The 16,923-nt window shown below is 36.9% G+C and overlaps 1 protein-coding gene and 1 long non-coding RNA gene across 9 annotated transcripts in view; one reads left to right on the top strand and one right to left on the bottom strand.

Moving 5' to 3' along the window:
* The window catches only part of LOC138698156 (alpha-tocopherol transfer protein-like), a 251,949-nt gene that overhangs the window by 36,575 nt on the left and 198,451 nt on the right, over positions 1 to 16,923 (bottom strand). For 6 of the 8 annotated variants that reach the window (XM_069823902.1, XM_069823903.1, XM_069823904.1 and 3 more), the window contains 2 exons: positions 4,241 to 4,493; positions 2,230 to 2,340 (listed from right to left, as the gene is read on the bottom strand). In XM_069823902.1, coding sequence (XP_069680003.1) covers positions 2,230 to 2,340; positions 4,241 to 4,493 — 364 coding nt within the window. Of the gene's footprint in view, positions 1 to 2,229; positions 2,341 to 4,240; positions 4,494 to 4,707; positions 6,199 to 16,923 lie in introns of those variants that run through there. The other 2 variants (XM_069823907.1, XM_069823906.1) reach the window with 2 other exon arrangements.
* The window catches only part of LOC138698159 (uncharacterized), an 87,695-nt gene that overhangs the window by 9,876 nt on the left and 60,896 nt on the right, over positions 1 to 16,923 (top strand). The gene's annotated exons all lie outside the window — the stretch shown is intronic.

Genomic DNA, 16,923 nt, shown 5'->3' with positions numbered 1-16,923 from the left:
TCGAATGGAAGGGGATGTAGGCCTACCTGTAAAAACTGAACATAGGAAGCAACTGACCCATACCCATACGGCATATAACTGTACACACAACACTGAAATAAAGGAGTAACCTTGTCCGTAGTAAATGTCAGGATGAGCTCTAGAAGAAATGGGTCACGGACCTGCATTCCCTTCCCCACGACACAGGTATTTGTTCAGCATTCTTTAATCAATATTCATAACTGGTGCACTCTCGCCGATCACGTTCTAATTGAATCACCATATTGGCTGGTCTCTACATAGAGACAACACACACGGACTCAAATCATAATCCAGTCGACCTCGTACCTAATAGCCAATTGACTGTTCTCTTAAATTGCAACAACTCATCCTGCCTAAGGTATTTCTGTGGTTTTCCTAAGGTGCTAAGGCAAATGTTGGGATGAGCCCTTCCCTTAAATTTCTCGAAATTCTGCGACAAATTATTGACATAAATGCCTTGGCTCAGTTTTTAAATACTACCCGTTACATGAGCGAGGTTACTCATCTCTACTCGCACTGCAAAAGGACAGTGAACCTTTCAATTTGCATATTTAAGACTCGCAGCGTTTCTTACGACGGCCTTCACTTGCCTTAGCCATCGAACATCACACTTGTTACACGAGCGAATTTTTATCGACTCCACTTGCACTGCGAAGTACAAAGTTTCTTCCAATGTGAAGGCCTACACCTTCCGTCATTTATTTCTCCATCTGCGGTCAATTTTCGATCGCATTCTCCTTCCCCTGGGTATGTGTACCTAAGAGGTTACGTCCATTTTCGGCTTTTTCCCTTCAAAATTTTCTAGAGCTCCTTCAGTGGAGCTGTGTAACCCGTAGTGAAACAAGTGGCCAGCAGGCTTGGAGCTCACATACTGAGTTTATTTCAGCCCCGAACCTCCTTTGCGAGGACGCGTCTCTTAAATTTCTGCTCCCATTTTCCCTGTCTTTCAATTCAATTCAATTCACGTATCGTGACTACTCTGCGTTGAATGTAACACTGCACTTGCCGCTTCTGTGTCCCGTGTTCGATCCCCGGCGGTCGTGATGGAATTTATGGTGGACAAAGAAGACGTTGCAAAGGGTTTTTCTCGAGGTATTCCCATTTCCCGCTATCTTTCCACCAACTCTCTCCACCTCCCCCTAATTTCATCTATCATCTACAATAGTAAAAATAGACTGGAGTGAAGTCTGGGGGTAGTATGGGTTTCCGATGCAGATATAGGAAGAGCTTGGGGCTCCTGGGGCTCATCAGGCTATTCGTCCGCGAAACGGAATCTGGCTGTCTTAGGGGCTGAGGCAGGATAGCCTATCTGTTAGCGTCGGATTTACGAATACCAAACAGACTATCTGTCGGACTTGGACAATCATTGAATATATAGGGTGCAAAATTGGCCAAAATGTTTCTAAGTGTACGGACCAGCTCTCATAAAGCCAGCAAGCACTGGGCTTGTCAACGGGCACGGAAAAACATGAGTTCGCGAGGTCTGATCTAAGGTTCGCAATATCCATACGAAAGCTGTTGCCTTTGTATTCGCTCTATTCCTATATATATATATATATATATATATATATATATATATATATATATATATATCTGTTTTTGTTGTTGTTGTTTATTCAACTGTCCGAAGACAGGTCTGAACCAACATGGATCTATTTGATGACTTTTATTCGCTTCGAGGGATATTTTTCATACTAATTGTTTGTATTCAGTTGGAACATTAGTGTTATCAAAATGAACTATTTAATGGCATAGTCATATCTGGTTAGTTTTCAACGTGTAAGGATATTATAAAAAGAGATACTTCAACTCCAGACATGTAATCATCAAAATCGGTTATTTTTGTTTCTGTAATTGTATAGACCCAGAAACAAAATTTGGGTCATAGACCAAATTGTTTGCTTACTGAGCATGTGCAGTATGTTATAACTGGAACTTGGAAAATTCTGGTGGCCAAAATTGTTTCTGGATCTGTACATAACTACCTACTTCCTAAGTCATAAGTCATCATTTAAATGAACTTTAGCTGTGAAAACTTCAACTCTGAAGTACAACAAAGTGCGAATTGGATCTTGACTTGAAAAAATGAGTAATTTCAAGAGTTAGGTCCATATTCACCGTTTATTCTATACCAATAAATGATATTTGGCACTTTATTCAGGATTAAATATATCAACAATGGAATAATATTCTCGCATTGATACTTACTATGCTCATAAGCGAATCTTTCATGAATGGCTTTACTATGGCAAGTATTTTATCAATAAAGGCGACAGTGTTTATTACATGGATACCTTTCAAACGCGCAGGATGGCAGTCCTGGAAGATAAAGTAAAACATTTCATAATTATATTAAGTTCGAATAATCAATATTACACAAACAGATTACAACAATATTCACGGACAATTTTCATACAATTTGAAATAAATCATTGAAAGAATGGTGTACGTAGTTGTGTCAATAATTTCGTGAACTGCAAGTCGATGACTTAGAACCAAATTGTTCTAAGTCCAACTTTTTATCAGAAAGAAATCTGTTTCTCATTGTGTTCCAGTTCTTGTCTGCATACATGAATCGAACAAAATTGTAAATATTCCTCTCCATAAGGTTGCTATGAAGCTATTCCAAACTGTTTCATGAAGCTTTGAATGTCAGGAGCTCTCCTGAAAAAAAAAAAAATTGTAAAATGGACTTGGAACAGTCTGATTCTGGGCCCTTGAAGTATTGTGAACCCCGATGATATAATTGTGACATTTTACTTTACATCTACCTTGAAAATAAGTAATATCTCATAAATACGACGATGTTCTTCCAATGATGGTAACATTTCTGGTAACATTCCTAAGAAAACGATATACGAAATTGAAGGACTTGCGATGGAGATGCGTTAACTTCCTATCCTCCTATACTCTACAACCACGAAGATCGTCTTTTACAGGAATAAAAAGAGAAGAAGAAACAAGCTACTGTTACAGGGATTGTGGAGAATGTAGAAACGTTTTGGTGTTGTGGAGTATTTTCTAAGTTGCTGCCCATAATTGACACGATGTAGTTTAACATTATAATTGTAACAAACTTTACATAGCCCTAAGTTATTATTGTTCACAGAACTGCATTCATCGAAAAATTATTTGTCATGCAAGCTTTACATGCAATTCATTCTAGGAAGGATGTAACACACATCAGCGCCACATTGTAGCAGGTTCAAGGAATTATTGACTAGTACAAAGCCTATTTGATAACTCAGTAGTGTATTTAAATATGACACTTCATATTTTCTTTTATTATTCACACATGTATAGGATAATTTTTCTTCATGTATTAGGAATAGAAACTATGCTCTTCGGAGCCAGTAGGCTATACCTTTATATGTTTTTAATTGTTTCTCAGAATGATTCTTTCGACCCTTAGAGAAAACAAGAGAATTTAGTTTAAGGAGAAAAGCTGACAAAACTGTTAATTTTTCTTACCCTAATGAAATTACATAAAGTTCTGTTAAAAGCCATCTTTCCCTTTGGTGAATGTTTATTAGAAAAGTTATTGGAGATGGAACGTATAGTAGTAGTTTATTGACATTTCTGGCTTTGAGCCACAAGCTTAAGATAAAAATTATTCACTTTGAGAGATGATATTAAAAGATATCGTCTGTCTCATTCACTCACCCAACTATCCTACCACACACCCACTCAGTTACACACTTCAAATTACATTCCACTCAATCAGTCTCTCACTCACTCACGCACCCACTCACTCAGTCACTCACTAATCTACTCTCTCACTCGCTCACTATATATTCAGTCGATCAGGCTTTTAATACATTTCAGTCTCCACTTGAAATTTATTCTCAAAAACTGCTAGGTATCCCAAGTTTGTGCATCAGAAACTCTTCACTCATTATATGTAATATAGGACACCAAGTTTAAATGTAAGTGTAATGTCTCAAAAAAGCTTTACACATATTATATTTGAATGAATCAAGAATCATCATGGGCCCTTAACTAAATTGCTAGCACAACCTTATGTTTTGGATAAAAATTGACTTAGTATGTCTATTAAACTTATTTTATACATGGTCTACATTTATTTTATAGTCTTTAAGAACAAATTTAATTTACAACATTTTTCTTATATCTATTTTACAGTCATGTAATATTGTAACTTATGATTAAACACTTTTGCATGCCAGAAAATATATAATTATTATTAGATAATATTTACCTGAACATATATCATGCATTTCCGTACTGCTGTAAGCGTAACTTTTGCCAAGTGACCCAAGGTTGCGCCTTTCAAGTCAAACACAATAACATATCCTGGTTCTAGTCCATCTTCTGCCAGGCGTACATCATTGAACATGAAGAATGCTTTAGTCATTCCTATGAAACTGTATTTTCCTGAATCATAATCTGTTAAGCGATAAAGCAATACTCTGTATCCTTCTGGAGTCGTTCGCGTCATTGCCATCATCTGGCTTAAATCAAAAGTAACATAGAAGCAAATATTAACATAATATAAATATACAAAGTGAACGCCTATTTATCTAGGACAAATAACAATATGGTGAATTAATAATATGTAGTAAAATGTAACAGGTACTTCTTTGGCAAATGACCCCGACCTTTACACATCTATCAGCAATATTACTTGTCAGAAGTTGGGATGTTCAGTTGTCACGCCATGTTTACCTCGACGAGCTGGAGTTGGTGTTCTGATGAGTGCGTACACTCTTATCTGGCAGGAATATCAATGTTGTTTGATATTTTCTGCCGATTTTCGCCATTATAATTGAAGGATCATCAGAAAATTAGCAGGATTCAATCCAACTTCTGAGTGTAGCCTTGTAACCCAAGTCCGATTTGTTAACCCCTAAGTTTTACCCTCACCGGTGTACAGTGTGCAATTTTCCCAATCTTATAGACAAAAATCAAATTTCGACTTGTTTAGTTAGACATAGGTGAATATGAATTCAAGTTCCTTAACATTTGGAGAATGTTACGATGATTAGCTTTTACTGTTTTATCAGCGGCAAGCTATTTTTAGAAGGGTATGAACAATGAGTTGTTTCTAACATTTCTGTCTTCAGTGCCGTCGTAGTCAGAGACGCTTACTATGTGCGTGAGAGAGAACCAATTGTTAGTGATTTATCGTGTTTTGAGACATGGAATCCGTTCAGTTAGGTATGTTCTTACTAATGGAACTTCAATTTCAAGATTGTAAAGTAATTTTCTTCTTACAGTAGTGTTTAAATATTACAATGGAAAAAAATATATATTTTTTTTAAGTTCTCCAAATATAATGTGAGTTTTAGTATAGCCTGTCACGTTCGGTTACAAGAATCCTTTTACTATTTAAAACAGCATCATTTAGAATGTTGAATCCTAGTCTTAAAATTTGCGCGTTCTTGATCATTTATCAGTAATTAATTTTTTTCAGTGGTGGGGTATATGGTAACAAGGCAGCAGCTGTCCCATGTTTGGCTTAATAGCAGAAAAGCAACATGGAATAAGGAAATTTCTAATCACTATGTGAGTGTTTTACGCCTGCAAAATTAATTATTCACATGACATCGAACATCACGTTAAAAATACATTGCACACATTTTTATCTAACCGTGGATCAGAACGCAAATCTAGTAGTTGGACAAATTAATATTTTCTCTGTATTGTAAAGGATTATTATGAAACTTTATACAGGCCTTATAGGCGGTACATATTGTTTATGTACAAACTCTAATTATTACGTTTGTACATGAAAAACGACTCCTTTATAGCGGTTGCATTTTGACAAAATTAATAACTTATCTCTTATCTAACAAATTTTTATGAAACATTGTACGGAAGTTGCAGGTAGAATATATTTTTGTCTACAAAGTTTGATCACAGTCTAGTATATACAGTCACGAAGCTCAGTACTTACTAAATATGCAAACAGAGACAGTTGAAATATGCATCCATAGATAGTTGCTAACCACCAGGATCGCTACTATCGCCTCATCACATACCCTTCCCCCAGCAGACGATAAAATGTATTGTACTTTCGATATTGTATTCTTTTGAAAAAATTAACACCTACCTTCCTTCCATTCATTACTAAATGTGAAATACATAAAGTTTATGTATTATTTTCATAAAGTATATATTATATTTTATAAGCTCACCTTCCTTTAAGTTTAGAATGGAAGCTATTTTGATTTAGTACATCTACCTTCCTTAATTGTAGACAGAAAATTTACCATACACTCCTATGAAATTAGTGTACGTACGATTGTGTTACTTCGTCTCTTAGGTAGTAGATAAATACAATAATTCAGTACTCAATTGTAGTATTAAAATACAGACAAATAGAATGTGACGGATGTCATACCTGACATTATTTTTAATTATAATGTATAATTGCGAATTTGGAGACCACTAAAATTAGACAGAAATGGGCAACTGGTACAGTAAACATAACCTGTAATTTCAACATATCTAAACATTCGTGCGGTGCAACTGAAAATTATTGAATCATGCATAAATGAATGTACAAGAATTTCGCAATATTTAATCGAAATAATGGCAGGCATTACACATACGAACAACGTAATTTTCACACCAAAAATAATATTACACCTTAACTCGCAAGGTATTATGTTTGAAGTGTCTCCTAATCATTGTTTTAAATTTTATTAATGCAATTACACTACATTTTAGAGAAATATATGTTACTCTTTATGCATTCCAATTAATTTATGTGGTTGAAACGCCGCCCTTCGTGATCGGGTTAAGCGAGTCACATAGTCTGCCTTAAGGCCTGTATTAGATCACGATGGCAGTGACACAGTCTATTGTTCCTAGTACTCACAGTGCTCCAAGCGGCAAGCAACTATCGTGAGAAATGCAAAAAATCACCCCAAGCTTCGTGACTGCATATAGTAGACTGTGGTTTGATTACGTTTCTATGAGAGGAACTGCCCATTTAAGAGTAGTGATATAGACAAAATTAATAACCTCTCTCGTATAAAATATATTTTTATGAAATTTTGTACAACATTTAGGCCTACAGGTAGCATGCAGATGTAATCAGAGTTTGTACACAAAACATTTATGCTACCTGTAAGTCCTGTACAAAGTTTCATAAAAATCTGATATGTAGGAGAGAAGTTAATTTTGTGTAAATGCACTCCCTATAAAGAGGTGGTTCCTTTTATGAAACTGTAAATATAGTTTGTATACAAAAAATATAGGCAACCTGTAACTTTCGCACAATGTTTCATAAAAATCTGTTAGAAGAAAAGTTATTAACAGGGAAAGGATTTATATGTAAATACATATTTACTTATAAAGCTAATATAATTTATATTTTGCATTATCTTTATGTTTCACAATGTGTAGGGTTGAAAAATCCTACTTTTATTTTCCATATTTTTCCATATTTTAGAGTTTAGTACATATTTTCGTTAATTTCCATATATTTTCCATATTTCATATAAAACAGTCCATATTATATTAGGTTTAACAATAAAACAAAACAAAATTCCATTAACTTTTAAAAATACATTTCAACAATAGAGATTTAAACACATGTTCAGTAATCCCTTTAACATCAGAGTTATTTGAAAATTAGCAGTCCTATCAACAATGGGAAAGTAAGTTACAAAACTGTATTAATTTAATTTAAAATTTTTAACAGACTTCAGTTGTGCAGCTCAACAGTTAAATGCCAGTCAGAGTACACATAGGTTCAGTTTTGTAAATCATACTATAAAGACGGTAAATATGCCAAAAGTACGTCATTCAGTCAATTTAAAATCAAAACTAACAAGTTACATTTCAGAATTTAAAGAAGATGGTTTATCAACTGACAATAAAATATTATTTTGTAATTTGTGTCAGTGTGCAGTATCATCTACACAAAAGTTCCTGGTGCAACAACACATTACAACTAGTAAACATCAGGCCAACAAACAACTAAATTCCAAGCAGAGACAATTGTTTTTAACACAACCAACAACATCGAATGTAAGATCTGAGTTTAACATCGACCTGTGCCGTTCTCTCATCTCTGCTGATATTCCTCTCTACAAACTAAAGAATAAGGTCTTCAGGGAATTCCTTGAAAAATATACTCAACATACAATCCCGGATGAGTCAACACTTAGGAAGACGTATGCTCCATCCATCTACGATGAGACAATACAGAAGATAAGAGATGAAATTAAAGATAGTTCAATTTGGGTTTCCATTGATGAGACTCCCGACAAAGAAGGTAGACTTGTTGGTAATGTAGTTATCGGTTTGTTAAGTGAACAATATTCTGAACGAATTCTTTTACATTGTGATGTTCTAGAAAAGTGCAATAACAAAACTATAGTTAAACTGTTCAACGAAGCTATGGGTATCCTGTGGCCAAAGGGTATTATGTACGATAATGTGTTATTCTTTATTAGCGATGCTGCCCCTTATATGGTCAAAGCTGGACAAGCATTATCTGTTGTATATCCTAAATTGACTCATTTTACTTGTGTGGCGCATGCATTTCATCGTGTGGCAGAAGTGGTCAGAGACAATTTCCCTAAAGTAGATTTGTTGATTTCATCAGTGAAAAAAGTATTTCTCAAAGCTCCCAGTAGAGTTAACGTGTTGAAAGAAATGTACCCTGAAATTCCATTGCCACCAAAGCCAATTTTAACTAGATGGGGTACATGGCTAGAAGCAGTTGAATATTATGCCGAACATATAGACTCTATTAACAATGTTCTCCTTGCATTGGACTCTGAAGATGCAGTCTCAATTGATACTGCGAAAACAGTTACCTGTGACATAAGTGTGAAGAATGACTTAGCTCACATTCAGCATACATTTTCATGCATCATAAAAACGCTCAAAAGTCTCCAAAATAGGCACCTTTCACTATCTGAAAGTTTTGAAATTATAAATAGTACTGTGGAACAACTGAATCGTGGTAGAGGTAAAGTTGCAGATGCAGTAAGAGCTAAGGTGGACACTGTACTTTCAAAAAACCCTGGATATGAAGAACTACAAAAGGTTGTTGCTGTGATGAGTGGTGAATCAACAGTGAAGATTAACTTGGACTTATCCCCAGCAGACATTGTGAAATTGAATTATGTACCAGTTACTTCTTGTGACGTCGAACGCTCTTTTAGTCAGTATAAATCTATCCTCAGAGACAATAGAAGAAGATTCACTTTTCAGCACTTGAAAGAAATGTTTGTAACCTATTGTTATGGTAACAGACAATAAAAATTGTGTTTTGTTGAAACTACATTGGAAGATAAGGTACGTCCATTATATTTTTTGTTTAGTTTGATTAAAATGTACCAATATTTAACGTACATAGTCATTTTTTTATAATTTTAAGTCCATATTTAATTCCATATTTTGGTAAAAATCCATATTTAATTCCATATTTTGGTAAAAATAACTACATATATATTTACATATTTCATATATTTTTAGTCCATATAAATCCGTTCCCTGGTTATTAATTTTGTCTAAAACCAGCCCCTATAAAGGGGTAGTTTCTCTTACACAAATGTAATCAGAGTTTGTACATAAACAATATATGCTACCTATAGGGTCTGTACAAAGTTTCATAACAATCCGTTAGAATGCAGAGAAGTTATTACTTTTGTCTAGTTAGATTTGTGTTTCTGTACACTGTGCAGTGGTTAATTAGTTATTATAGCTACTCGTATTACGAAGTTTATACAGAAGAATATTTCGTAACAGAGAACTAGAAAAATAAATATTGTGATACAGCAATAAAACATTTTCAAGATTTTCACGAGAATTCGAGTTTTCAGTAAACATGATAACCAAAAAGTTATTTTTAGCATGTCTTTGCCTGTTTATATGTCTATATGATTGTCCGCTAGACCTTTGCGCTTAACATCTTTATTCCTGAACTAAAGCATGAATTTTACGAGTATCTGCATTAAATACTTAAGTATCTGATAATTATAATATAGTCGTCATCATTATCAAGAAAAGCAGCACCACTGGAATTCTATGTTCCGTTTCCACTTAAAAACTTCGCTCTTTTAACTTTTATTTTCGTCATATATGTGAGCATCCACTACTAAACCGATCTATTGGATTGTGTTTGTGATTTCTGTCATCATTATATGTGTTCAACTTAGGACGTTTATAGTCATGTATTGTCTCTATCGTGTGTTTTTAATTGGACTCTTGTTTGTATGTCAGGATTTAGATCCTCTAGACCAGCGTTTCCCAAACTTTTCTATCCATGGAACCCCTTTAAGCCCAAAATAAAACTGTGGAACCCAACGGAATATTAGTGATGTGTGTATATTGCAGACCAATATTAAATTACCAAATGTATTTTTATCATTATCATTACACATTTTTATTGATGTCACATATTATGCATATTTAAAAATTATAAATAATGTTGTTGGACTGTATTTACTGTTATTACAAAGATTAGTAATCCTGGCTTACTTTTACCATTAACACTGAACATGTTTTCTGAACTCACACATTATACATACTAGTATTTAAAAATTATAAATGTTTTTGAAATCTATTTGCTACTGTTACAAAGATCAGTACAACAATCATAAATGAAATTAAGTCCACTTGCATTGTTAATACTGTTGTGTAATTCACACTAAAATTCAGGTACTTAATTTTTTTTCAGAAAAAAACATCTGTTTGTAATAGACCAGTAACGAGTGTTTTTGTTGTTTACGCCTGCATATTTCTTTACTATCGGGTTTAATGCTGGAAAGCTGAAGTCTCATGCCTGGACTTGCATTCAGTCTGTTCCGGTATTTAGTTTTGATAGACATATACACACAGAAAACCCGCTTCACATAGGTAAGTACTTACAAAAGGAAGCAGAATTGCAATAGCTTTCTTTGATAACACTGGGTACTCTCTTCTCAGGCTGTGCCAAAAATGCATCGCAGAGAGATTATTAAACTGAGATTGCAGGGATGAATCAGACGTCAATTCCAGTAATACTTCATATTTTTCAGACGCAAGGGAAGAAAGTTTTCTTTGATGACAAATGGATTTTTGACCGACAAGTTTTGAGAATTGTTTTCACTCTCCTGTTCCGGAAAATACTGCTCTACAGTGTGGCGCGTATCCTCCAAATGCTTTACAAATTCTTCATTGATTTCATCAAGTTCTCCGAGAGTTTCTTTGTTCTCCTCGAGGAAATCTTTCAAATTAACGGTCTGCTGGACTTCTCATCCAGAACTGCAATTTTCTCTTGAAAGCCCTGATTTTATCTGCTGCAGTGAATAGATTAGCATTTTCCCCCTGCAATAACACATTTGCTTCGTTCATTTTGACAAAAATGTCAGCTAAACAGGCAAGTCTCAAGAGCCATTGTTTGTCACTCAAACAATCGTCTAACTCGAAATGGTGATCATTGAAGAAAGCTATCACCTCAGCCATAAGTTCAAAGAGTCTATTTAAAGTTTTTTCCGCGAGAAAGCCATCTCACTTCTGTATGTAAAAGCAGATATTTATGAAAGCTTCCTATGACCTCACAAATGATTTTGAAGAGTCTTGAATTTAGTGGTCTGGACTTGACAAAATTAACGATTTTTACTGCTTCATTAAGAACATTTTTGAGATACAGTGTCATCTTTTAATATGTTAGGAGAAAATCCACAAACGATTAGGGAAAACACGGGAATTTCACTGGAAGCAAGTAAAAATATAGGTTTGGAAGTAAATCCCGAAAAGACAAAGTATATGATTAGGCCTATGTCTCATGACGAGAATATTGTACGAAATGGAAATATAAAAATTGGAAATTTATCTTTTGAAGAAGTGGAGAAGTTCAAATATCTTGCAGTAACAGTAAGAAATATAAATGATACTCGGGAGGAAATTAAATACAGAATAAATATGGGAAATGCCTGTTATTATTCGATTGAGAAGTTTTATCATCCAGTCTGCTGTCAAAAAATCTGAAAGTTAGAATTTATAAAACAGTTATATTACCGGTTGTTCTTTATGGTTGTAAAACTTGGACTCTCACTTTGAGAGAGGAACATAGGCTAAGGGTGTTTGAGAATAAGGTGCTTAGGAAAATATTTGGGGCTAAGAGGGATGAAGTTACAGGAGAATGGAGAAAGTTACACAACACAGAACAGCACGCATTGTATTCTTCACCTGACATAATTAGGAACATTAAATCCAGACGTTTGAGATGGGCAGGGCATGTAGCACATATGGGCGAATCCAGAAATGCATATAGAGTGTTAATTGGGAGGCCGGAGGGAAAAAGACCTTTAGGGAGGTCGAAACGTAAGTGGGAAGATAATATTAAAATGGATTTGAGGGAGGTGGGATATGATGATAGAGAATGGATTAATCTTGCTCAGGATAGGGACCAATGGCGGGCTTATGTGAGGACGGCAAGGAACCTCCGGGTTCCTTAAAAGTCAGTAAGTAAGTGGCATTTTTGAGGTGGCCAAAGCTTGACTGTGCAAAATACAATGATTTCTTTTGCAATTTTTTGCAAGTGACTTTATGCGCGATACTGCACCAACTGTTTTTCCAATCATTGCCTTTGCACCATCTGTGCAGATATGAACACAACTGTTCCAGGGTATATGATTTTCTTCCAAGTACTCACTAACAAGTCTGAAAATTTCAGACAGCAGCTGGCAGCGGTTTACAGAATAGCATATCTTCAATAGCATCTTCATAATGGTAATGAACGAACACTAGTACAACTGCCAGATCTGCTACATCACTTGACTCATCTATCTGTAGTGCAAATTGACATGGTCTGAGCCGACAGTTTAATTCTTCCTTGTCACTTAACCATGTCAATCGCGCAGGGTTTCATTAATTTTTCGACTACTATGTGGGACTCACCTGCCTGAGCCACTCTGTAGCTTACAATAAAATATGCCTTTGTGAATTTCCTATCAAAGAAATCAATATTCTTGTCATGAAACTGAGCATGGTTTGTTTGAAAATGGCGACGTCATTTTGAAGGTGCCATCAAACTATTAGGTAAACTTCTGCCACATATTAAACATTCAGGGCAATTTTCAGCATTCATGAAACCCATGGCTAAGTAATTCTCATATTTACGTTTTTTAATTACAGGTTCATGTTGTGTTTTGGATGTTGGCTCTTTCATATTTTCAGATGATGAGCAGCTACTTTGTAAACCTGGTGTTTCCATTTCTCCTTCATTAGACCCAGATACTTTTAGGGATAGTTGAAGTTGTAATGCCACACTTGGATTTTGATTGTTTTAATGATCCTGTTTTAAGCCACCGATCCATGATTCGGTGTCACTCTGTATTGAAGCAGTAATTAGGAGAGGGAGAGACCGATTTATTAGCGAAGTGATATCTCCATATTTTTATTACATGTATTCGCGGGGATGTTCTGGCGACTTCGTTAGAATTAGCTTCCTCACACAGGTGTTTCGTCACTTGTCAGCATCGGACAGATTTAGGGCCACCTTGAGCGGGGTTTCGTATAGACTCGATGAAGCATAAAAGCCGGAGTTAGACTGGACCCGTGGGAAAGATACTGCCAAGCTTGGGTTTTCCAAAGAACGGGTATTCTTGTGAGATATACAAACTAACTAGATGTTATGGGAAATCCAAAGTTTAAATTCAGAGATGACATATTTCGCGCCCAATAAGAAGAGATCTTGGTCCAGCTTATGAGGTCACTTTGGACCAATAGGGAATAGATTTTAGGCCAGTTAGTGACGTAGTTTTTAACCAATAGGATAGTTAGTTTTAGCGTAGGATAGGTTTTTATAAATAAGGGTGACGGGGAGCGGAGACGACGACTACTATTCCGCCGCGGAGCGGAGATCATAAAAACGAGTTCGCACCGTGTCGGTGGCCCTACATACAGGGCACAATAACTACTTCGTTTGGTGACAACGACTACTATTCCGCTTCGGAGCGGAGATCATCGAAACAACTTTACACCGTGTCGGCGGCCCTACATACAGGGCAGAATAACTACTTCGTTTGGTGTCGACAGGACTACTATTTCGCTTCGTGTCATAGTGTACTGGACAGAGTATTGAATTTGTAGCATCGGATAGAGCTTATTCAGAGCCGCCATAGAGTCGATACAAAAGGCGATCAACGATTGAATTATATGTCAGCCGGAAATACATATTCTAGGGTTTACCAAGTGGATAGGACAATAAACTTATAGTTTTGAAGTTTACGCTGCCTTTTATTTAAGTAGCCGGCTTGGTATTATTCCCGACATCAACCTATACCACAACCGTACCTCGGCTACCCTGAGTGAATCTCACGCAACATCGAGACGCACCCACCCTCAAATGGCGCCCAACGTGTGGTCACAATAACCACTCACCCTCAAATGGCGTCCAGCGGGGATCTCAATAACGACAATCCACCCACAAATGGCGCTTTCCAACGTGGGGCCCGAAGGAAGACAGCTGTTCCAGTGACCGGCCCCGGGTGCGAACACAGCACCAAACAACGAGGAGGACCGGACGGATCAGTTCAGCCCTGCATAGCCGAGGAACGACGCTGGAAGGCGGGAACAGAACCAAGCCATCGCGACATCACGACAACACTAGAGAAGACAACACGGGGACCACCAGAGAAGGCGACTCGGAGAGGCTGTGGCAAGTATGAATAGAAGACGTATAAATGTGTATATATGTATATGATATTTTGGGGGAATAATTATAAAGTGTATATGTTTCAATTTCTGGTGTGATATTTTGGGTGTATATATATATGTATTTTTTTTGTGTGTGATATTTTGGGGGAAAGAGTGAAATAAGTGTATTGCGTAATTTGTTGGAAGTGAGCAGAGGGCAAATACAGGCCTAGTTAGATTATTATTGGGAAAGCGAGCGTCGGATATATGACAGAGTAGCATATAGATGATACTACGTAGCCATAGGAGTAAGGTAGTTAGGAAAATACGAGAAAGACGAGGAAATAGAAACAAGGGAACCATGGAGCAAAGGAAGGACGAGGAAATTATGGAAATCAGAGAGGAGGTCGAGAGTAACGCAGGACAGGAAATAGAGGGAGAGCGATCGGTGGAAAAGCAACAGAGGAGAGAAAGTGGCAAAGGGGAAATGACGCTAGAACAGTTATGGGAGCAGATGAGACAATTCATGGAAAATAGCTCAAGGGAAAGTAAAGAACAAATAAAGCAAATGGAAAATAAATTAGACAACAATTCAAGGGAAAGTAAAGAACAAATAAAGCAAATGGAAAATAAATTAGACAACAATTCAAGGGAAAGTAAAGAACAAATAAAGCAAATGGAAAATAAATTAGACAACAATTCAAGGGAAAGTAGAGAACAAATGAAACAATGGAAACTAAATTAGAGAATAACTCGAGGGAAAGTAGAGAGCAGATTCTGAGGGAAAGTAGAGAACAAATAAAACAGATGGAAAATAGATTGGGGGAAAGTTCGAGAGAGATTAGAGATCATATTGCAAAATTAGCGGAAAGAGGAAACAAGATGGAGGACAAAATAGAGAAGCTAGAGGGGAAATTAACCGAGAATGGGATCGGAATGGAGAACCAATTGAAGATAGCTATGGATAGGATGTCAGAAAGTATGAAGGATTTAGAAGTTAGAGTTAGAGATAGCGCTACCAGAGAGAATGGCGATCTAAAATCAGCTGTGGAGGAAACGATAGTGGAAAAGGTTCGGGAAATTCAGAATTCGGTGGAAGAGAAAATAGGTGAGATGGATCAGGAAGTGGACGGTCTCAAGCGAGCCATAAAGAATAAAGAAAGGGCGGATAACGAATGTTTGGAAGAATTAAGAAGTAAACTAAACTCAATAAACGACGTACTAAATGGGGGTAGTCCCGCAAATTTAAGCGGACATAGCAGCTCGGACCGTGCAGTTTCTAGACAAGAGGGCACAAGTGAGAGCCCGGCATCAGGTAGCAACATAAATGTAAGACATGTTAACAATAGTGTTGGTGAGGAATGTCAGACCTCACGGGATGATGTGCGTAGTGAGTTGATAAATGTAAACGACAAGGCATATTTAGGCCGTCCCCAGTACCCCACTCACATTTTGAATGAGATTGGTTACCCTATTTTTGATGAGGTTGAATTTTCAAACCCGCGTAACTACATAAGTGAGCTAGAAACGTACTTTAGAGTAAGAGGGGTGCCGGATGACTTAAAAATGACTGTCGTACGAAAGAGCCTAAAGAGCCGACCACTCAACTGGGCGCTAGTGGCCCTAGGGGATAATGTCACTTATGAGGAATTCAGAGAAAAATTTTCGGAGAGATACTGGGGACAAAGACAACAACAAAGAATTAGGAAGGAAATTAATCAGAGCAGGTTTGACGCGGGAAGAGGCGTCTCTATGATAGACTATTTTCTTGAAATTGTTAAGAAAGGGAAAAGCCTCAATCCGCCAATACCGGATTCAGAGCTGATCCAAACTGTGATTTCGCAGTATCCCGAGAACATAAGATATAATCTGATCGTAGCAGGGCCCCGAGACTTCGGGGAAACAATAGATTTATTGATGGCGCTGGATGGTTCGGACGCCACGCACTATGAATGTAGTGGACAGGCAGATTATGAACAGGGCAAAGGAAAGGGTTCAAGCCTCACCGACCAGAAAGCGGGGAAGGGGGCAAGTACGGCCTTTTCATCCCCAAGGACAGGAGCCCAAAATCAGAGTAGCTGGGGTGGGGACAGGAGCCCCAACAATGCATATAGTCGATACCATCATGGTCAGAACGGAGGGAATGGTCCCAACAGGGAGAGAAGGAGTGACCCGCCCTTTGGGGGCCCGTACAATAATATTAGGAATAACCAGAGTAGTCATAACAGGATGAGAAACGATAGAGGAGGTGTTGGTCCCGTGCGTAGGGTTAACCACATACGATGGTACACGGGA

The sequence above is a fragment of the Periplaneta americana genome, chromosome 4 (genome assembly GCF_040183065.1).
Source record: "Periplaneta americana isolate PAMFEO1 chromosome 4, P.americana_PAMFEO1_priV1, whole genome shotgun sequence".
Classification (NCBI taxonomy): Eukaryota; Metazoa; Arthropoda; class Insecta; order Blattodea; family Blattidae; genus Periplaneta; species Periplaneta americana.
The sequence above is the reverse complement of the archived record's forward strand: the minus strand, read 5'-3'. Positions and strand labels throughout refer to the sequence as shown.